The sequence below is a fragment of the Platichthys flesus genome, chromosome 6 (genome assembly GCF_949316205.1).
Source record: "Platichthys flesus chromosome 6, fPlaFle2.1, whole genome shotgun sequence".
NCBI classification, from domain to species: domain Eukaryota; kingdom Metazoa; phylum Chordata; class Actinopteri; order Pleuronectiformes; family Pleuronectidae; genus Platichthys; species Platichthys flesus.
Window position 1 is genome coordinate 7,538,099 of NC_084950.1, and position 22,905 is coordinate 7,561,003.

At 43.7% G+C, this 22,905-nt stretch overlaps 1 protein-coding gene across 1 annotated transcript; it reads left to right on the forward strand.

Moving 5' to 3' along the window:
• The first annotated feature begins 43 nt into the window (after nt 1–43).
• On the forward strand, nt 44–22,891 carry si:dkeyp-19e1.3 (USP6 N-terminal-like protein). The gene is made up of 14 exons (XM_062389995.1): nt 44–367; nt 12,788–12,861; nt 13,344–13,429; nt 13,606–13,645; nt 13,741–13,821; nt 14,154–14,261; nt 14,347–14,456; nt 16,080–16,128; nt 17,836–17,956; nt 18,577–18,671; nt 18,859–18,924; nt 19,091–19,190; nt 19,583–19,741; nt 19,847–22,891. Exons 2-14 carry the CDS (start codon nt 12,796–12,798, stop codon nt 21,238–21,240), a joined length of 2,475 nt encoding a protein of 824 aa, XP_062245979.1. The 5' UTR covers nt 44–367; nt 12,788–12,795; the 3' UTR covers nt 21,241–22,891.
• Nucleotides 22,892–22,905: the final 14 nt, after the last annotated feature.

Here is a 22,905-nt window from a genome sequence, read left to right on the forward strand (position 1 = left end):
TGTGTGTGGTGTCACCGGCCTGTCACACACACGCAGCCTGCGGCATGTGGAGCTGAGCCGGGGGTGGAGGGGAGGAGGAAGAGGAGGAGGAGGAGGTGGCCGGTGGTGTCAGCGGAGAGAGACAGGGGGCTGAGTCCGTTTGACCAGCGGAGCGAGTGAGTCCACGGAGCGGGGTGACAGCAGCCTCCGCCTCGGCCTCTGGGTGACACGGCTCCGCGGCGGGACACGGAGATGAGAAGCGGGGATTTAGTTTGTCGCTTCCGAGAAGAAGAAGAAGAAGAAGAAGAGAGAAGAGGAGGAGGAAGGTGAAGAAGAAGCAAAAGAAGAAGAAGAAGAAGAAGAAGCAGAGAGGAAGTCTCTACAAACGGTAAGACGCGACCACCTATTCAAAGTCTGCACCGCTGTGTTTAATATTTGCGTTTTGAGACGCTCGCACGCGGGTGGCCATGATTGCTGTTATCGTTCCACAACTTGAAGGAAACTGTCCCCGCGGCTTGTCAGCGACTCCGCCCGCCGGTGAGCACGGCACCAGGTCCCGAGCCCCCATGCGGGTTCTACACGGAGGACGGGTTTGAGCGCTGTTCTGCTGTCTGCTGTGGGAACAGACGGAGTCAGTGGTTTTGTGTTTTTCTACCCAACAACAGCCGTGTTCGTGGTGAGGACAGTGAAGGAGCGAGTCTCTGTGGGGGGATTTCTGACGTTCGTGTCACTCGTCGTGGGTTTTCCACCAGTGGCAGATGTCCTGTAGAACCTCAGGTCAGGACGGAGGGGACATGGGTCTGCGGGACCTGCTGGTAGTTCTGTCTGGGCCACCTCAACACTCTCATCCCTGAACTGACAATTCTTTAAAAAGTGCAAAACGAGATAGTAGAATAAAGCATTTCCATAATAAGGGCTCAAATGTAAAAGAACGAAAAAAGCATCTGTGGTCCAAATACACACTGATCTGTGGCATACTTTGAATTTAGTAACTTCAAGGACTTGAAAAACATAGTAATTTGCAGGAAGCCTAAGTCGTTGCTTGTTTATCGTTAACTCTCCACCTGAGCAAAGCACCACATCATTGATTATATATATATATTTTGTATTAATCATTGTTAAAGCACATTGTGTACGTCAAAAAAGCAAAGAGAGTGAACACCAAATTGTCCTATTTCAGGTCAGTATAGTTAATAAGTGACTTTTTGTTTTTGTTTTTTGGACTACTGACAGGACAGTGGCACTTCAGGGTCTAATCACATATCAGCTGGGGTGAGCCCCCCCCCTCTGTATACGCCCCTGATTTGTTTGAGCTACATCTGAAACCAGTTCTAAATTTAGCCCTGACATCTTTATCTGTGTGTTTGATTATTTGCAGGTATGAGATAAGTGTCAAGGAGATATCAGGTTATGGATTTTAATTTTAAGAAGTATCACTTGTCATTGGAGAATTAATCCTAAACATGCATTTACTCTAAGTTTAAAGATCGTTTTCTGCTCCTGAGCGAAAGGTTGTGGTTTTAAACTCTTCTTCTTCATGGGCAGAGAATGACAAACATTTTACAAATCGGAGGAACATCAAGCAGCTGTTATCTGTTATCGTGCGTGTCATATTGCTGGCCGATTGCTGCTGATGACAATTATATTGCGATAATTATTGCTACTGTTTTATTGCCCAGCCCTGAGCCCGGCACACAGACCAGAGACACAGCAGCCAGAAGTAGGCCATGCAGCTACTGGTCTGTATGTCATGTCATGCCATGCGTGGACCCCCTCTGGAAGGAAGGTTACCATCAGTGTCTCACTGGTTTGTTCGTGGAGTGGGGGGAGGTTACAGACAGTCTGAATGAAAGATCTGCAGCAGGATCTAGCTCTCTGCCAGATGTCTGACTGCTGCTCATTGTTTCACTGTCATGCCCCCCCCCCCCCCGCCCCCCCTTCATGTTTTTTGTTCTCAGACTAATGTCGCACATGTGCACGCTGCTAGTGGCGAGTCCACTTCCCCAACAAATTAAATATGCATGTCATTCATTGATGGACAACGATGTTAGTAGAGGAAGTGGAATGAGACGGATGAATACAGTCTCTTGTTTTTTTACCCTGTGTAGAAATCTTGAAAGCTTTAGTAACACAGCTGTTTCTTCCTTAGCTCTACTCATGCATTGCCCCAAGCTATAGTATACAAATTAAGACTTGAGTGTTTAATTTGTATAACGGATTGTTCAGCCTTCAGTGTGTGTGCGTGTTCGCGTGTCACATTGTGTGATATTATGTATATGGTTTGAGAAGTAAGCCCCACATTGGAAAGGTGACTGCTTTTTTCCTATACTGTTAGGCAGTGAGTACTACAGCAGGTCACACATCTCCCCCCTCTTAAACCCACACATATACCTCAACACTGTCTTTCTGCTCTGTGTTCTCACCAGACTCTAATAGTTTTTAGACCACCCCTGTCTAATCAAATCCACCAAGTGTCAGAACAAGAGGAATCCCGATATGTTGGTGGTATCACAAAAAGGCTGGTTCACCATATGCGTCCCTTTCATAAACACCAATGAAAAGCCTTAATTTAGGAACCTTTCCTTGTACAAAGCTTTCAGCACTTGAATGTGCTCCTCAACAATGGTCTGGCCGCCCTTTCCGATGCCAAAAGGATGTGAGCCACGTGTGAGGCAGAGCATGTGAGCCCTTATTTTGTTTTTATGCCCATGAATGGGCCTCAGTCAGCAGCATTAGCCTTTTTTTTAAGAACACTCAGAGTTGGTGACATGGTCCTTTTGTAACCTCAATTGTCAGTCACCTCCTACCTCTCTTTGAGCCATCAGAAGGCGTTGATATACATCTGCCTGAGTGAAAGCATTGAAAACACTTAATTTGGGCCATACTTTGATTAATAAAACTGAAATGATGATTAACATCATTTAATTTAAATCTTTGTATCATTACATTGTGAAATCTTGATCCAACACCAGATTGTAGGTGAATCTGTGGTTCCCTTGTCACTCTTCAACCAGCAGTATCCATTGTACTCATTTGTGATAATATTGTTTCAGTGGAGAGGCATCAATAGTCTTTCTGTCTGCCTGAATGGGTGCTTTATGATGGACGTCAAAGGCGTTCCAAACGCACCAGTGTCACAAAGCACACCAAATAGTGAAGCTTTTCGCCGAACCATAAAAGATACTGAAGGGTTTAGACTTTGCTGTGTAACTCGCAGGATATATTTTAAATGTTGTCTGTTCAGGAGTGCTGGACATATCCAATCATGTCCATGTTTACTTTGTTCAGGGATTAGAAAGGTCAGGGAGTCTATGTCATCACACGCTGGGGGGGAGGTAAGGATAGAGTCTGGGGAGGTTTAACCTGGAGACAAACACAGGGACACCTTTGTGCCACATTGAGTTTTACATTCAAAAACCTGCCTGAAGAAAAAACGTAAACTTACGCAAAGAAACTAGAGCAGCCGGTGGTTTTGACCATATGATTACTGCTTACTTATGTTACTGCAGACCTCATGCCTACATCTTCACATTCCTATGGTGGTGATCGTGGCTTCATACACGACACAGAGAATCATCACCAATAAGAATGTGTTGATGGATGGCCACCAGAACTGGAATGGCACTCAGTAGAGCACATGCCTCCGCCAAGTCCCAACAGTCCTCTTGACATCAGCAGCACCAAATCTCACACATCCTCACAAAAATCAGTTCCCTAAATTTACCTGATTTCTTTCAAAAGGCGCCATGAATTATTCGCTGGGAAAACAGTGAAAATATCGGGAGTCGTACACCAATATTTAATGAGTTCTTCCCTGACCCACATTGCATCCTTCCACCAGGTTTCATAGAGATCGTTACTGTAGTTTGTTTTTGCACAATCAACAAACAACCAGACATAGGTAAATATATTTATTACACAGATATCATTGTACAGCACCTCACTGTGATGTGTAAGTTACATTTGGGCTGTAGCACAAGCCTCTGTTGGAATCCAGTAGGATATTTGGATGAGCCATTATGTCCCTGAATTACTCCAAATCTATTCCCCCCCACACACAGTAAAAATGAGGTCACATCTCTGTTGAGATGGTAGATATTTACTCAGGTTGAAAACTGCTCCAGCACTGAGGAGAGATCTGAGGAGATGAGTGATGCCTCCATGGGATAATAACCCAAATAGTTATTTGTCTTTTGGAATTTGTATAAAGGCTAAACTGGGCCATCCTGGAATTTCCCCTCCATGACCGTCTCCAGTTTGTGTCTCTTTTTTTGGAAACCACTTGATATTTTGTTTTTGCTCCAAATACTTAACCTCGCTCTGAATCATATCCCCTCAGCGCAAGCCTGCTCATCTCCCATGTACCATAATCTGTTCCTGTGTTTGTAAACATGGTTCATACATGAAATCTGCGATAACCAAATCACCCAGAGGAGTGTGCATGAGTGACACCGGCATCATTTCTGCTTAGCTTCTGATTCGAGAACAGCTAACACAGCACCGGGTTTTTTCATTTGGAAACATGTTCTCTGTGTGCCCCCTTCGTGAATTATTAAATCTGTTTGCCGTAGTGCTGGTGTGCCGTGGCGAGGGGATTTTACTGGTATAGAACCAGGGAAATTTGTATTGGAGCTCATGTTGTTGTGAGCTTATTGCATTTTGTTGCAGTATGAGCAGGTTGTGCAAAAACAAGTTTGGACTTTGAAAGGACAGTTTTTAAGGACGGTTCCAAATGTTTCTGTTGTTCATTGTTAATTGTTTAACTTCGTATTCAAATTGTCCAAATATTTATATCTGAAGTTTACAAAGTATTTATAATATAATCTGTATAATATAATCAAATAATTGTCTGATAGAACAGCACCGGTGGCACAGCTTCAGGGTTCAGCCAGCCTTTGCTTACCTGTGTTGTATAGTATTATGATTGTTGTTGTCATCACTGGTTATCTGTTCTCACTTTTCTTTTTGCAAAGCACTTTGGATCAACGACATTGTGTTTAAAGGGCTATATAAATCCATTTGAATTGCTGCAGGTCACGTTTGCAGTTTCCAGAAAGAAAGCTGCATCCAACATGACCACAGGCCAAAAACAGTTCCCAACAGGCATGTTGGGAACTGGCACTGCACTGGTAGAGCTAATTTATAATGTAATAGCACTTCTTACTCAGATTATGTTCTCTTTCCCCTGGCTTCTCTGTTTGTGTTATGACTTCATCCTCAGCTGGGTGGAAGAGGATCCATTTATGAGAACGTGGCTTTCTCAGCATGGTCCTGTGGTCTTGTGTTTAGGAAAACTGTTCCCTTGACATTCCTGTCCTCCTCATACCACCCATCCAAAAAAAAGTGCTGCCACTCTGGGAAACGAGGCCTCTCCAGTCCGGGCTGCTGCTCCAGCATCTAAAAGTTTATGTATTCATTGTTATATTTAGACACCCGCCTTCCCCCCTCCCCAGGTGATGGGGGAGACAGAAGTGAGGAAGTAGTGTTTCACAGGCTGAGGTCAGATGCAGTGTGATGCAATAAGCGGTCTCTCTTCCTCAGCCTCCAGCTTGTTATTTCCTTTGTTAAGATGGGGGAAAAGGTTAGATAGTTTGAGATGGTGAGTGTTTTAAGTGTATCTAATGTTCTGTGTGCCCTCTTTGGAAAAAAACGATAAGACGGAGTGATGGTGGTAAAACAGATTGGAGCTGGACAGAAAAGCCCCTTGTGGAAAACCAGCTATTCTGAGCCTTGTGCTTTTTCCCGAGCCCATGTTTCACCCCTGGGTCACACAGTCTCTGTGTCACAGCTATTTTCTGAGCATATGCACAAACATTACAGCCAAACAAAAGAAACGAAGGGAGAGAGAAGAAAGAGAAGCTCGGACGGAAAAAAAGACACAGACTTTCTTAGGAGACGTTATATGGTCTGGTTATCAAGGTTTTACAACAGTTAGATTTTCTATTATTTGTCTAATTTGTTTTCAGTTTTATCTCTTTTCTTATGGTTACTTCGGCTCAGTCAAGAGTGGATGAAGTTAGTTCAACGTTTGTCGTTCTGTGTTGTCAATTTAAACAACTACTCAGAGGAACCACACGGACTAGGGGTAGACAATTGTCCATTGTCCATGCACCATCACACCTGCAAGGAGAGGCATTGATGCCACTTGGCTTAATTTAGACTTGCACAGACATAGTGAATGTCCTTACTAGTAAACTGTCTGTAATTCAGTGATAGAGGCATCGAGCAGCTTTACTTTATGTCTGGAGTACCATCTGAAGAGATGAGGGAGAAATCCGCACGTATTCCCTCGAGTCAGATTCAAATTGCAAATTTAGGGACTTGAAACTTGCTTAACCAATGCATACAAATGACTTGATTTAAAACATTCAAATCTTTTGAATTTTTTTGGCTATCGATAAAATTTTAGCTTGTTATGAAACATGATGGAGTGATTTCTGGCACTCTACCAACCTATGAAGACGCAGGAGTCAGCTGTGATTGACATTGTTTTTCATTTTGGCAAGCTCGTTATCGAAACAGGTCAAACGTCAGAAGGATTTAGAAAAGTGAAAATGAAGTTTCATTTTATATAAAAAAATAAACTCAACTTTTCATGATTACTGTAGTTCAGATTTTCATATGACTTGACTTCTGACTTGCTCTGCCTGAAAAGTGGCCTGGCTTGCTTGATACTCCCGACAGCAACTTGGGACATGCTTATGACTTGGCGGTTAAAACTAGGACTGGCATTTTACTCGTGTGTGACACTCCCACCTCCTGCCATCTGGCGTCCATACCTTCCCTTAAAGCAAAGACTGGTGTTTTACATCTTGTACCAGCCTGCTGAGATTTCCTGTCTGGTGACTTAGTGATTCCAAGTCTCTGAGGGACCTCCTATTTATAGCATTCATTATCAACACTTTGAGGAGAACTGAACAAGATGGAACGTTCTGCCTCTGGTGATCTTTATCATAGTCTGTTGGGATTTATGTGAACCTGGAAACGGAGCTAATGTATCATGAGCACCAAAGTCTTCTTCCTTAGAGAATATTTCTGAACCATTTTTAAAGACAAATTGTGGTTGCTAAAAATAGAGTGGCCTCCCTCTCGTTGCTACTCTGCCTTTTTTCCCTTTTCATTTTCAGCCTCTTTTAGACACATGCATGCTTACATGCACACACTGTGTCTGTCACCCATTAGAAAGTGGAGCGCCGAAGCCATCTGGGACCTCAGAGCTCTTCATGTGGAAATTAGAGCCATGTGGTCACTTGTTAGCCTCCTTTCCTTTATGAACTGGAGATTCAGGAGGGATGCTTGTTCTTCACAGTCGCAGTGAACGTACAGAATCAAGCTAATGCAATGACAGACAGAGATAATAATATACAGAACAGGGACTACCAGAAAAATCTTTAAAGTTTTTCTCATCAATTGCATGACGCCCTGTAATTAAATTGCATATATTAACATGAATTGAATCCTGAAGTCAAAGACGTGTCAAACCCACATGGTCATAAGAAGGTGAAACATGAATGATATTGAAAACAGACTATAGACACATTTACATGGACACAAATATTTAAACTTTAAACTACTGTCTTAAAATATGGCATCTCCTCCTATCAACACATAACATCCTAATCACAGTTATGTCTTATTCAGAATAAGGTCATTCCTCAGATTACTGGTGTCCATGTGAACGTAGTCAGTGCAGGACTCACTGATAAATGACAAGTATCTAAAGTATGTGAATATTTTTTTTCTTTGCTGTTAAATTTACTTTTTAACTAAGTCCCTGTCCTTATTTATCCTCAGAACAAGTGGGTATGTTTGCTCATGCAGAGCAGATGATGTTTTATAATGCACAGTGTTAATGAATGATCCAGATGCGTGATAGGCTGAGCCCAGAATGAAAATACACTTTGTGAGGTCAACTAGGTTGAATGAGTGCACGGCCCGAGCTTGTCTGATCTCAGAGCCAGAGCGTTCTTTGGCTGACCGCGCAGCATTGACTAATCATCCAGCGGTGAAAATAACTCTGCATCTGTCGTCCGTTGCCTCATCCCGCCATCAGCAATTTGGGGTTAGGGTTTGAATGTGCCGGGCTGCATAGACAACATAAGTGCAGATGTGAACATATCTCAGTAATTGACAAACAGTCTAGATAAGGCGTCCTACTCAGTGTTCCCGGTGATCTCAGACACAACAGACACTGCTAGTGGAGATGAATCATCCTGTTGGTGACTTCACCTCAGCCTCCTAATGCCTTTTACTTTTTTTTTTTAAATGTAAACTTCCCACACAATTTCACTTTTGGGTTCCATTTAAAAATGACCACACTCAGGTACACGCCCCTGACCTAACCTCACCCACACTATCAGAGCACTTAGAGATCCCAGGATCCCACAGAAAATTTACTTACTGCCACGCTCCCTCTAATCTCAGACTTTCAATCTGACTCGGTTCTTGTATTATCCTCCTCCTGTCTTAAATCTGACCACTACTCAGATTATGGTTGACCATGAGCCAAAAGGGAGCTGATAGTGGATTAAGCAAAATATTATTGAAAAGACAACTTCTCCTTCATTAGTGGTGTCTTAGTGTGTTGAATGTCAACCAATGTCCCAACTGTCAAGAAATCCAATAATCTCATTTAAATGTAATGCCATTGCTTTGTATAGTTTGCACGGACATGCAGATGCAATACATTTAGAGATGATACTTTTTGGTTGATTTTAAACCTTCTGCATCAATGATTAAAAACATGTCATTTAGCTGGATGTGATTCAGAATGCATCGCGAGCTGTGTGTGGTGACAACAGTGCATGTAGAGCTTATACACACAAGCTACATTTAGAACACCATGTCATAACAGGAAATTATGTCACGAGGCCTCGGCGCTCAAAGTTTTGTATAAACTGGTTTTGAAAGCAACCAGTTCATCAACACTTACATATAGGGAAGTGTTTTGGAACACGTCATATTCACTCTCTGCAATTCTGATGCTTTTTCATTAGATCTCACATTTTCTACTTAAAGTATATTGTTCCTTTTCTCTCTTAAAATCTATGAACAATTTCAACAAAATTCATAGCTCTATCTTTTTTCTGATATATTCTGTCAGACCATATACTCCTACTATCTATACACTCCCCCAGGTGTGATCTTTGACTGTGTTTTACGTCATCTCTCTCCCACTCAGCGGTGTTGTCTGCAGCTTACTCACTTTCTCCCTCCAGCTTCCATCTGTCCAACACCTTCAGCTCCCCCACAGCCCCCCCACCCACCCCCCTTTTCTCGGTATAGTCACCACTTAATAAGAGCTGTACGAAGTATGTTTGTTTAAAACAGTGGAGGTCCTCAGCTTTGCTGGTGAGTCACAAGGAAAATCCCAGTACCGTTAATGTGAACTGACCACTGAGTATTGGTCACATCATTATTTTGCTGACTGTAAAAAGCTAAGTTTGGATAATTTGAGGCGTTTAGTCAGTGTAAGGGTTTTTCTTGGTTGGAGGTGGACCCATGTTGTTGTCACAGCTCTTATTTAACCTGTTTTTGAAGGAGTGGCGGTAACTGGTTTCCTTTTTTCCCCTTGAGCCCAACACAATACTATCAGCAGTCTGGAGACTCAACACAGGAAATAAGCAGCTTGAACCTAAAGATGAAACAAAACAGACTCTTAACAGCATTTTACAGAGTATGAGGAGAAAAATATCTTTCTCATCTTTCACTTAGTATATTTGTCTTTCCTTTCCTATTTACAATGCCAGCAATGTAAAATAACTCAGCAGGTACAATGGGAAGTGTTGCATTTCACACGGTTTGTTTTTTCTCACAAATTTCAATCATAGTTTCCTGTAAGCCCACGTTGCAAGTGGCTGATTCAGATGGAAAGAATTCAAATACAAGCTTCCACACAACCTTTCAAAACAACTCTAATGTCATTTAAATTATATTGAGAACAAAATCTGGGGAGAACGAAATACAGCATTTTGTGCTCGTACCTCATCGTCCTACACTTTCAAATGTAGCCTGTGTATAAGATAGAAGGTAGAGCAGTTTTCAATATTTAATATGATATAGTTGAGGTCAGAGCTCGGTCAGTGGCACCACCCGACAGACCGCTTTCTCAGCTGTTCAGAAACATTTGCTGATACCTTGAAAAACCTGAAAAATCCTGACACGGACAAGAAAAGAGAAAAGTGAAAATGGTAAAAGAGCAGAACAGCAGACAGCAGTTGTTCAGTGGTCTGGTTTCACTGACCACCTGTTAGGAAGGAGCCTCAGCTGTTGTTTGATGGAGATGCCTGGATGCTGTGGTGTTAGAGATGACTTAAGTAATGGTCGAGTGATGAAAAGGAAAATCAATACACATTTGTACAACATCTTTTAACAATTAGTTCTGATCCAAAGAAGTAGGTTTAAGCAGCTTCATCTATTCTCTATAATATCTGGGCTAGAATACTGTATAATGTAGCAGTAACAGGTTTCAGATCGTTCTAGTTTATTATGTCGGTGTCATCAGAGTCACCACCACACAGATCAAAATAAAGCTTCTAATATCACATCTGGGCCACAACAATGTTTACACTCACATAAAAATCATCTTGAAACTTTAAGTATGTAATTATTAACCTGTGACCTACCCCCCTTAATCTGTCATTGTGCCCATGTGTGTCGAGATCTGACATTTAAATTATGTAGGGTCCTATTGCCACTGAGGACCTGTCTCCTTGTCAGCAGTATTATGGTTGTGTAGGAAACAGTGAAAGCCTCTTTGTGAACAGTGGCAGTTGCCCTCACACCTGTTGTTGTGTGGCATGCCGCACATACATGTGCACAGCACCCGAGGCCCCAGCTGGCTGCCGGTTGTCAGGCGTAAGGAGAAGTATTCACTGCTGCACAGCATCTGTTGGCTGGAGCCGGTAGTGTCACACAAAGTATGGTTTTAAAACGACACAATTTGAATTTCAAATGGCTTAGTTTGACCTGAGTAGCAACTAGATAATGTGATTCACTTAAATTTATATCAAAAGAACACCACAATAGTTTTATTTCCTCAGTTGTCTCTTTTTGATTTACATGTTCTCTTCTTGAATAGTTGTCCCATGGTGGCATTTGGGTGTGAAGCATAACAAAGACCTGTTGTGTAACTTGTTCCTTCTCATTAACGAGTGAGTGGCTCTTAACCTTGATGCTTTAATGTGACTAGTCTTTACTGTGCCTGTAAAACATTGCTGGTTGAATATCCCTCAGATGCAGATCTCCCAAACGAGCCTGTTCCCTCTCGGGTGTTTTATTCACTCCTGACAACTGCTAAACAGCCGAGCTGTGCGGACGGAGCACATCAGCTCAGAGAAGGCGACAGGCCGACCGAGAGCTCCTGACTGGTGTCAGGTGGAGGTTACACCCAGGGAGAAAGGGAGCAGGAGTCTCAGCTGGTCTCTTCTGTTTGGTTCTTCTTGAGCTCTGGTCAGACGGATGCCTTCCATCTTTATTGCAGTGAGGTGGCACCAGTGCGGCTGTATTTGTGCACTGTTATTGTGCAATGTGAATAACCATATGTATGTTCATGCAACTATGGACAGAAAAATAAAGTCCCATGACTGGCAATACTTCTCTTCTCTTCTCTTCTCTACTCTACTCTACTCTACTCTACTCTACTCTACTCTACTCTACTCTACTCTACTCTACTCTACTCTACTCTACTCTACTCTACTCTTGTCCTCTCTTGTCCTCTCTCCTTATGTTCTTCCCTCTCTCTTCTTCCTTCACTCTGGCCAGTGGTTCAATTGATAAAATGAACTTTTCTGACTCTGGAGAAACATCAGAGGGTTGTTAAGGGAAAAAGGGAACACATTTAATTTGCTTGTGAGAGTTTAAGAGATTCAGTGTAAACCTCCTAAATCGATTTAAAACCTGATAAAGTGAGGAACACACTGCATTTAAACATCCAATGACAGTCACATGCAACATATCAGAACAAAACTTAACTCGGGTGCTTTCTTCTGTCTTTTTTTACTTCTGTTGTTTCCAAAAAAAGACCAAACAATGTGAGGTGAACCACTTCTCATCACCTCACACTCAGAACCTAATGTCAAGCTGTTGTCAGCTGAAGCTCAGGGTGCATGGACAGGAAGCTGCTCGTGGCCTTGTGGCTCTTCACTGTGGCTCATGTCCCAAGCATGCAACAGACATTTGTTTTAGAAGAACAAAGTTTGATACAGCAAGAATGCTCTGAGTTTGAGTCTGTCGATCTTCTCCAGGTATGCCAGCTTCCTCCCATAGTCCAGAGATATAGGATAATTGGTTTAGATAATGGACGGGCGAATGTGTGTATACTTGACCGTGAGGTGTATGAAGAGAGGCTACAGCATGTGGTGGAGTCTTTTATTTGATATAATGAACACTTCTCAGACAAATGTAACCACATACAGATGTTTGTGTAGTCACACAAAAGACACAGGTGCTTGAACTGTATGTTCAAGCACCTGTGTCAGATCTTGTTCACTCTGCCAAAGTGTCTCAGAAATCATTGTCTGTGACTTTTATGTATTATGTGTTGTTGTTATGCTACTAAGATCATGAGCTGACTCATAACCCCCCCCCCATGTAAAGTCAAGGAAAAAATGTATCACATCTGTTGTCAGTCAATATAATGTTACGATCTCAAAGTGTCTCCAAGTCACAGACAGTTCCACACCCAGGACAAAAACAGTAGAGAGCAGTAAATTACCTACTTACACATTAATCATGCATCTGGTGACAGTGGTTTGGTTTATTCTGAATCTGATGATTATTAATGACATATTTGTGTGATTCCTTTCAGATTCTGACATGAAGAAGGACATAGACACACTGATCGCGGAGGAACGTGCTGATATCATCTCTAAATATGACAAGGTAGGTGCGAGCTTGGGAAGACAATGTCCCCTCCGTCCATGAAAGTCTTGATTATGAAGGTGATCGATCCTTGAATAGAGAGTTCCTGAATGGTACCTGTGAGCCAACAGGCAGTGGGAACGGGATTAAATGGAATGATCAATTAATGACACATTGACAGTGAATCTGTGTTTGAGATGAATTAAGGTTAAAAGCCTTTTTAGCGCTCTTGCTTGAAAAAGAAGTTGTTCAACATATTCCATGATTTCTCAGAGAATAATTCCCCCTAATAGCTTTGGGGACTGATATGTATGAGTGTGTCTGTGTGCTCAATTTGATCCAAGTAAAAATCTGGATCTAGTGAATTTAAATGTGGTTTCATCAGGAGATAGTTGGGACTTGGCCGACATATACACTCTAGTGCCGTTCCAGTTCTACTGTCGTATCTGTATCATGGTTTGTTTGCTCACAGTATTTTTCTAACATGTATGTTGCTGTTTCAGGGAAGGCAGGAGGGTGTCCGGATTGACCCATGGGAGGATGCTGACTACAGCATCTTTAAGGTCACAGATCGCTTCGGCTTCCTGCAGTAAGTTCCCCGCCTTAAAGCTCCTGACAGCTTCCTCCTGGGGAACACCTTCACCTTCATCTCTGTCAATGTTTTCTCTCTCATCTTTCTCACATTGACCTTTTTTTTGTATATTCGTGTGAAACTTGGATTGTCTTCTCATTGGTATGTTGCTTATTTCTACTTTTCCGCTCCAGTGAGGAGGAACTGCCAACACCCAGTGCGCTTGAAGAGAAGGTAATTTTCCACATTTTGACCTTGCACGTGATATATTTAGACCCTTTTCACGTACCCAGTGGACCAGATGTGAATCAGTCTTTTCTTCTCTGCAGCAAAAGCAGCAGGAGATAGAGCGAGTGGAGAAATGGCTGAAGATGGTGAAGAACTGGGACAAGTACAGGAACACTGAAAAGGTGTGAATCTCCGTATCTGCACGCTCACTGACCTCATGTCTCCATTAAACCATCGCTTTTCTTTTTTTCCCCAGCTAACATATGCGATGTATACTCTCCACTTCCGTTCATAATCTTTTTTCCATTCCCCTTTTAACCACAGCTTCTTCCCTTATCCCCCCCATTCTCTCCAGTCTAGACGGCTAAAGGAAAATTCATGAAATGGCTCCTTGTCATTGAAGAGAGTTAACATTCAAACATGAACCTCTGCCTCTGCCCTCTGGTTGTTGTGATGATCTCCATGTTTAGAGGAATCCAATTCAAGTCTATCATACTGTGTGTGTATGTTTCAGTTGGTGAAACGTGTGTATAAAGGCATCCCTCTGCAGCTGAGAGGCCAGGCATGGGCCTTGCTCCTAGACATAGAGAAAGTCAAAAAGGATAACGAGGGAAAATACGAGGTATGAAACGGATACACTCCAAAATATGGATATTTTGTCGACTAGCTATTTAAAACACTCTATTTCGTTTTATCTTGTCCTCCAGAAAATGAAGCTGCAGGCTCGTGACTTCTCCACAGAGATCAAGCAGATAGACTTGGACGTCAACCGAACGTTTAGGAACCACATCATGTTCATGGACCGCTTCGGAGTCAAGTGAGTTCTCAGCTTCTCTCAACAGAGAACTGCGTGGAGCTGTGTGTTTCAATTCACCTGCACACAGTCCTGATGATGTCTTCACTTCCTATTTTATAACCCAGCGTTGCACCACTCCTTCTCAGAACAGTGGCATCTGAACCCTGAGTAGTTTTCAACCAATGCTACACAAACACCCTGTTTATACTGTTGTGGGTCATGGGAGTTGTACTCACAACAAACGTCCGGACACAGTCTCCACAAGTTCTTGTATTTGTTATCTGCGTCACCTCACATGTTCAGGTTAGCCCTCACTGAGGCTCCTAGAGGGTGTGACACATACACACACACACACACACACACACACACACACACAAACACACAAACACCACACACAAAACTGAAGCGGTTGTTTCCTCTTCTCAGTGTTTTATTAGTCTTCCTGTCAGTGCTCGAAGCCCCACAGGAAATGGCATTCATACAGAAATGTGCAGCGACATGAAGTTGCATGTACAGAATAACGTTGAGCTGCCCACAGTGTGAACTTGAGACCACACATTATCAGAAAAATTATCAAACCTACGTTCAAATAACTTTGAGAACACAGGCACTCTGGTATGTTTCATGGCATTTGCTTTGTGACTGTGGGACAGTCGTGAAATCTACGTTGTTCGTCTTTGTGAGTTAATCTCCTGATTGTGTGCTCTCCTCTTGCTCTCTGTTATGTCCTTCCCTCTTCATTTCAAAGCTGCTAAGTCCAAGCAGACCAGAGCACTCCTCCATCCTGCCGGGCTGCCCACTCCTTCCCTTTGCGAGTCAACAGCTGCCTCCCTCACATCGGGACACTGATCGCTATTTAAAGCTCCTTTTCCTGCCTCTGTCACCGTCTATAAGACAAGTATTTACTACAGAGGCCTGGAGGGGAGACATCCTCTCTGTGTCCGAGTTATGTTTATTAATGCACCCGCTCAACACAAACACAGTAACACAAGCGCTGCCTTGTGTTCGCTGTCTGAAACTGTTGAAACTCCAGATGTAATCAGCCGCGCGGCACCAAGCACGCAACCCTGCGGACGTACACACTCAACAGAGGCTGCATGCACTGGAAGAGATTATGTGATGAAGATCTTTTTGATATCTAATATATGTTGATAATCATGTGTCACAGTGTCGGCTCACTTGTGAAATGAAATCATGTCAATCGAAGTATCTACTTTAGATGTCAGCGTAACTGATCTCTGAAAACAGACCTTTTGTTTTTGAGTGTCACCAAAGAACTAATGGAACACAGACAGTCCTGTCTGTGTCTGTGAGAAAGATGAGTCCACAATGTCGCTGTGTAAATGTAAATCTCCAAAATATGAGTAATACCTGGACCACACACGCAAACACACACACAATCACACAAATACAGACACACACAGACACACACAGACACACACAGACACACACACAAAGTTTCACTACCAGGATGATCTGATGCAACCAGGATTTGTCAAGCCCCCCAGAAATATCTTTTGCTGATTGATGGAGTTCAAATATTTGGGGGGAGTTTCCTCTTAATAAACAGTTTCCACTTGTTTGATTGTTGCCAAGGAATCACATCCTTGTTTTTAACTGGTGGTTTCTCTGTTCCCTCTCTAGGCAGCAGGCGCTCTTCCATGTACTAGCTGCGTACTCCGTCTACAATACGGTAAGTGTTTACGTGGGCACACCGAAGTGTGTGTTGCATAATATGGAGGAGTCTTGTGTACATGCTGCGCAAAACAGCCCCGGATTGCATTGGTTCCTGTACAGGAAGGAACCGTCCAAGCACTCTTCACCCATCTGCTCTCCCCCTCGCTCAGAGCCTCGGCTGAGATCTTTTATTTATGAGTGTTGCTCAGTCTGAACGTACAGCAACACAGTGTCACAGTCAGACCGCCAGTGAACCCACAGTCACACTCAGTCCGGTCAAAGTTCCCCTTCTACTCCTTGTGTACTTCACCTAGCAAGGCTACATATTAGAGCCAAAACAAAGTTGAGTAATCAGGGATTCGTCCATTTTTTAACATTCTATCAATTGCTTTTTTCCCTTTTCTTATATGATTATTATTAATATAATGTTAATCAGAATATATCTTGAAGATTTTAAACATTTGTTTTGAAAAAGCAAAGAGTTTGAAGCTTTAGAAAATTGAAGTAAACATTTTTTGCTATATCTGACATTTTGAGGGCCAGTGATTAGTCAGTAGATTGAGGGAAACAGCCGAATAATGTGGATATTATTGTTGGTCATAACTTAACACAATACTGTATACTACAGTATAACACATGTCATATTAGGTAGCTCTTTTATTTGAATGAAAAAGTTAAATGTCATGTTATATATAAAGCCGTAATTTCTTATGACACTCTAAATCATATCCATCTATTTACTGTTCATTTGAACCTTTGTTTTAAAGTTACACAATTTGTTTTTCTGCCGTAAACTAGATTGTGTCTCATTGAAGTAAACGTAAGCTTTTACAAATGTGCAGATATAAAAGGAAAGTGTGTTAAACACAGTCAATTCCTGTTTAGACATGCTTTTAAAACCTGTAACTCATCTGTATATTAATCCCTGATTGCTGGGACAGGGATATTATTGAATCCAAAGACAGTAACTGGACCTGTACAGTACATCTCCCCCCACACACACACAGTCCAAGTCTGTTTTTCTGATTTGTGTCTGTAGTCGGTTCCTGTGTGGTAGAGGTGTTTCAGCCAGAGGAAATGGAAATGTGCTGGTCCCCTTTTTTCCTTTTTCCCCTCTTATCACACGCTGCTCCAAAGAAACTGGGTCAGTAGGAGAGTGTGAGGGAGAGAGAGGAAGGACGGATGAGGGAGAAAAGTGTGTTCCGCCTTTTCGCCCATGATGGAAGAGAAGAATGTGCAGAATGTGTAGTTTAAAGTGTGTGTCGCTCTTATTCTATCTACAATATTTCCTTGAAAGGATACTTTGGAGTATCCATTTCTGCCTGAGCAATATATCAGCTTAATATAGACAAATACCAGGTGTGAGCCTGGGTTTGTGTATCTGCCCGTGCCAAGGGCGGTGAGTTCAGAGTAACTCATTGAATCCTGGTGGATTCAAATTGGCGGTTGTTCAAGTTGAGGACACGACATTAGTGAGGATGTATTTTGGGCTGCAGTAAATATTTTAACAAGCTTTTGTAAAGAGTTTGTGATGCTGCAGCTGCACGTACAGTAAAACCACACACATCCACCGTCTGCCTTCAGACCACATCAGACATTCAGGTGCTCTCCTCCCTCCGTCTCTCGGCCCATGCATCTGTCCGGGCGCTATTAAATTATGAATAATCCTTTCATTTGCTCATTCTGTTAAATTGAACCCGTCTCCTCTCCTGTGTTCCCCCAGGAGGTGAGCTACTGCCAAGGGATGAGTCAGATCGCTGCCATCTTGCTCATGTATCTGAACGAGGAAGATGCCTTCTGGGCTCTGTCCCAGCTCCTCACCAACAGCAAGCATGCCATGCACGGTGAGACAGAGGAAGAACCACAAGAATTCAGTGAGATTGGCTCAAACAGCGAGGACCTCAGCCAGCAGTCTCTTTGTGACACCACATTGAAATTCACCCAATCCAGATTTTGGTTTAGATCTGCACCAAACTGCACACACTCATAATGATCAGTCCTCTCTACATGTCCGATTTTCCATCAACATTCATGTATTATTCTGTGAGAAAGCAACGAAATGTTGAAAATTTCGAATTTCAAATGTCAAAGGAAGTGATAAAAAACTGCCCCCCGATCCAGATCCCTGCCAAAAGTAAAAGTGTGTTTCTTGACCCATTCCACATCCTTCTTATAGATGTCATGGTAATCATCCAGTTGTTTCTGTGGAATCCTGTTGATTAACAAACAGACAGACAGAAAACGACCCACTTGATATATATATATAGAAATAACAAACAGACAGAAAACAATCCACTTGATATATATATAGAAATACACACAATAAATATTTGGACATACATTTAGAAAAACAATTTCTTATTAAAAGGATCTTTACTTTTCAATTTCTAAATATTCGGTCCAGTTGTCCATCACCTCATTCCATCTATGGCCCCCTGATTCATCTTGTCTCTCCCCCGTCCAGGGTTCTTCATCCCGGGCTTTCCCAAGCTGCACCGCTTCCAGGCCCACCACGAGCTGGTCCTCTCCAAAATGCTGCCAAAGCTGAAGAAGCACATGGTGAGTGACAGCACATTGTATTTATGAGCCACAGTAAGGGATTGAAATCAGGTCATTTTTCTTCATAATCTGTTTAGTTTATTCTGCAAAAGGCCACATGTAAGACTCTGTAAGATTGATAACTGAGAGCAGATGAGAAGGAGCGACTTGCAGCAGACACCATTTCTCATTAACTCGTGCCCCACAGGACAAGGAGCAGATGACAACAGGGATCTACACGACCAAATGGTTCCTACAGTGCTTCATTGACAGAGTGAGTTCTAGTTCTTGTGCTGGATCAATGTTCCACCTCCAGATTGTCTCGTCACAGATGTGTCCCAGAGCATCCCCCCCCCCCCTTCCCTTCAAGCATAGGAACTCGTTCGTGATGGTTTCATTACTTTCAGACTCACTCTGACACCACGTGTCTCCCATAACAGACCCCCTTCACCCTCACCCTGCGTCTGTGGGACATTTACATATTGGAGGGAGACAAGACGCTGACCGCCATGGCATACACAACCCTCAAGTTGCATAAGAGTGAGTATGAGAGGTTTCATTATCTGCCGAGCTGTACTCGATGAGTCGCGCTGTGGCTGCTGTTGCTATACTGCTGAATGTCTCTGTGCGGATTACACCGCACGCCGCCTCACGCTTGGCTGCCTCCTAACTGGGTGGCTTACATAATGCAAGTGGCCAGTTGCTGAGGAGAAGAATGGAAAGCTGACTTTTCATTGGATGCTTGCTCGATGCGTTGCCTCAGCACATTGGTCAGAAGCACTTCACTGATAGGACACTTGAAGATATGCTTGTGCTGTCTATTGTCAAAGGTTACCTGACATTCGACCTCAAAGAATTGTGTCACTCATTCTATTATTAGTTTTGTGTTAAATCCTGTCTGTGCTTTGTGTTGCTTGTGTGTGTCCAATCAGAGCGTCTGCAGAAGTTCCAGTTAGAGGACCTGAGGGAGTTTATCCAGGAGAAGCTGGGTGCTTCCTACTTCCTGCCTGATGATGTGGTGGTTGAACAGTTACAGGCGGCCATGTCTGAGCTACGCAGTAAAAAGCTGGACCAGTCTTCTCCAGGTGCAGGTGTGTTCTGGTGTTCATTGTTTTTTTGTTACAGTTTAAAGCTCCTCAATTTATCCCAAAGTCTCCTTTGTTGATAAGATCCCTGTTTTCCATTTCTCTCTTTAGCCAAACCAGACGAGCTCCCAAAGAAACCTCTGGGTCAAGAGAGGCCGGTTCTCCTCCTGCCGCTGCAGCCTGACTCTCCTCCGGAGATCAAACAAGATCTGCAGCCCCACAGCCTGCCAGACACCGAGAGCCAGCAATCAGACAGCAACACACAACACAACGCCTGTCCTGCAGAAGCCCCGGGTTCAAGAAGCCTCTCCGGGACAAACACACCTTCATTGCCTTCACCAGACCCAGTTGTAGTCCAAACACAAAGAACACCTTCTCCTATAAGGCCTTGCAGAGCACCTCCTTTACCTCCGAAAACAAACAAGCCTTGTCCTGCGGTCGGGTTGGACAGAGATGTGAAGGAGACGCTACAAGAGAGCAGCCAGACCGAAGACGGGGGAGAGCCAGAGAGCACGCCTGGAGACCTGGAGACCAAGGAAGAGCCGGTGGAGTGGCCCCCACCCTATATACCTCCTCCTCTGGATCCTCCTACCATGGAGGCTGAGGAAGAGATCACGGACTTCCCAGATCTGCCTCCTCCACCTTTATCTTTCGCTGAGCAGATTGACGCACGGCGTCTGGATTGTGAATCTCCTCGTCCAGGGAGTAGGACCAGACCAGAGACCCATTGCCGCGCTCCCTCTCCGCGCCCAGACTCACCACTGGTCACTCAAAAACCGCCGGTGGTTCCTGATGTCACACAGAGAAAACCTCTTCCTCCCCCGAAGCCTTTCCTTCCCTGTTCCCTCACCTCCTCTCCCAGACTTCCTCCACCAAAGCCGACCAAGTTCCCGGTCTCTCTCTACGTCCCGGTGCCTGAGGGCAGCAGACGACCGTCCAACACCTCCCAGTACGACAACCTTTCTGAGGTGGATGAGGATGACCGCTCCGTGGAGCGGCTGCTGGGCTCCACTCCGGAGGAAAATCCCAGCATGCACAGCAATCCTCCGCACACAATTAATAGAGATTACGACCCTGCTCGCAACCCTTTGCCTCCACCTCCTATCTTCATCCCTCCTTCCCCTTCTCCCACTCCTCCCTCGCTGTGCACTCTTCCCAGTTTGCCACAGGAGCCTGAATTTGAAGGAGAGGACAGCTGGGTGGAGGACTCCATCCTGCCCCCTCCTCCACCTAGTTTCGCCGACAGACTCACTCCCCTCCCGTGCAGCGTGGCCAACTGTTCGGACCCACACAGAGCCCCCTCGCCCAGCTACTCCAAGCCTTTCTCTCGGGGCCCCAGGGACCATTCTGCCTTCCCAGCACCACTCTTATACACCAGGTCTCCCCCAGGCAACTCCAGGTCCTCGGGCCAGTCTGCAGTAGGTGTCCCGTTGGTTCGATCCAGCCCAGACTTTTGCAGAATGCCCCCTGGTGGCCAGCCGCTGCCCAAATCAGTGACATTTTGAAAGTGTCCCAAGTTTCATTGAAGCGTTACTGGTCGTACGTGAATGATTCAGACTCTGTAAATGCTTGAATCCTTTTCAACGCCGTGTAAGAAGTGATGGCCAGTATTCTGTGTTTGTGTGTTTGTGTGTGTGCATGTGTGTCTGAAAGGACTGTTTTTCATCTATGTACAGATTTCTGTGATACTTGCACCTTTTGTATGGGTAGTTAACTTTTCTAAAGTGTCAAACTAGTATTTAAAACTGCTATCTGCTTTCCTTTTCGCTGGACAGAAAAAGTGCAGCAAGCGTATTAAGTCATCCGCTCTCGTCGGCGTGTGAAACCACATTTGGTTTTCAATGCGATGGACGTTCTTGAGAAATTCACACAGAAATAACACAGTGGATCTAATATCAGCTCCAGGTTTCATCTTAGGTCAGTTTCATTGTTTCCCGACAAAGTGTCTTAACCTGATCCCAGTGCAGCGAGGGCAGCAACTCTACGCTCACGGGCTTGAGAGGCTGCAGTGTGACCTCACCTCTGCTAAACCACCCAAAGCTTATACGTTTCTACAGCATTACTGTGGTTAAACATGTCAAACTATTCCGAGACGCTGCTTCTTTGTTACATCTTCAGGTCAGTGCTGAATGACACACGACCACCAAAGCAGTTTGCATGGAAACTTTCCAAATGATGGCTAAAGTTGTAGGCAGCAGCAGCAGCGGGGGAGAAATGGTGCAATAGGTCACTGGTATAAATGCTGAGGGGGGGGGGGGCTTCAGGCAGGTAGCAGCGGGTACTCTGTGGGTATTTTTCAGCTTTTTGGTTTAAGTTAAGAATAGTTTGGTTGGGATGACGTCAGTTTCAGTGTTTCAGTGTTACATCCGTTTGTCAGATGCTTGAGTTCTCAGCAATAATTCACTGTTACATGTGTGTGTGCGTGTTGTCGAGGTGGAATCAGACAGAGAGGAGACCAACATGCTTCACTATATACAGTCAGTGCACACGGGTTTATGAAGAGCAGCTCCCTCTAGTGGTTGGAAGTGTTGCAGATGGACTGACGATGTGCTGGTGTGCGTGCCACTGATAATGCCCGTTAATGATTGTGCACAAAGCCAACGCCTGTACATTTAAATCTTCATATAAAGTCTGTGGGAGTAAAGTAGACTAAAGGAAACCAGAGTTTAATGAATCAGATACTTTTCTCATCATGCAGCCATAACTCGGAGCCATTGCAGTAACTATGTTGTTTTGTTTTAATTGTGCAGAGAAGATGTTGAGGAATGGAAGTTGAGCCATAACATTCGATATAAGGACCTAACAGTAATAACGTGTTTGTGTTTATTCATACTGTATATTACTTTATTTACAGCCTCAACATGTCTTTTTGCACTGAACCTTTGTTATTTCCAGGTTTTGCAGTTCTCTGTAATTATTCAGATGTTTTCTTACAGAGTTTCAGGTTCCTCACAAAAGAACATTATTCAATTTATCCAGAAATGTTAACTGGTGTTAAATGGTTTGTTCATGAACTTTGGCCTGACGGGCGGGATTCAGACCACGGCTCGGACCACGGCTCCTTTTAAGGTCCTGCTTGACATCAGGGCTCAGACCAAAGCTTGTGTACATTTACTCATCTACGTGTTTTGAGTTTTATAAAGAGATAAAACCTGAGTCGTCTGCTGTCG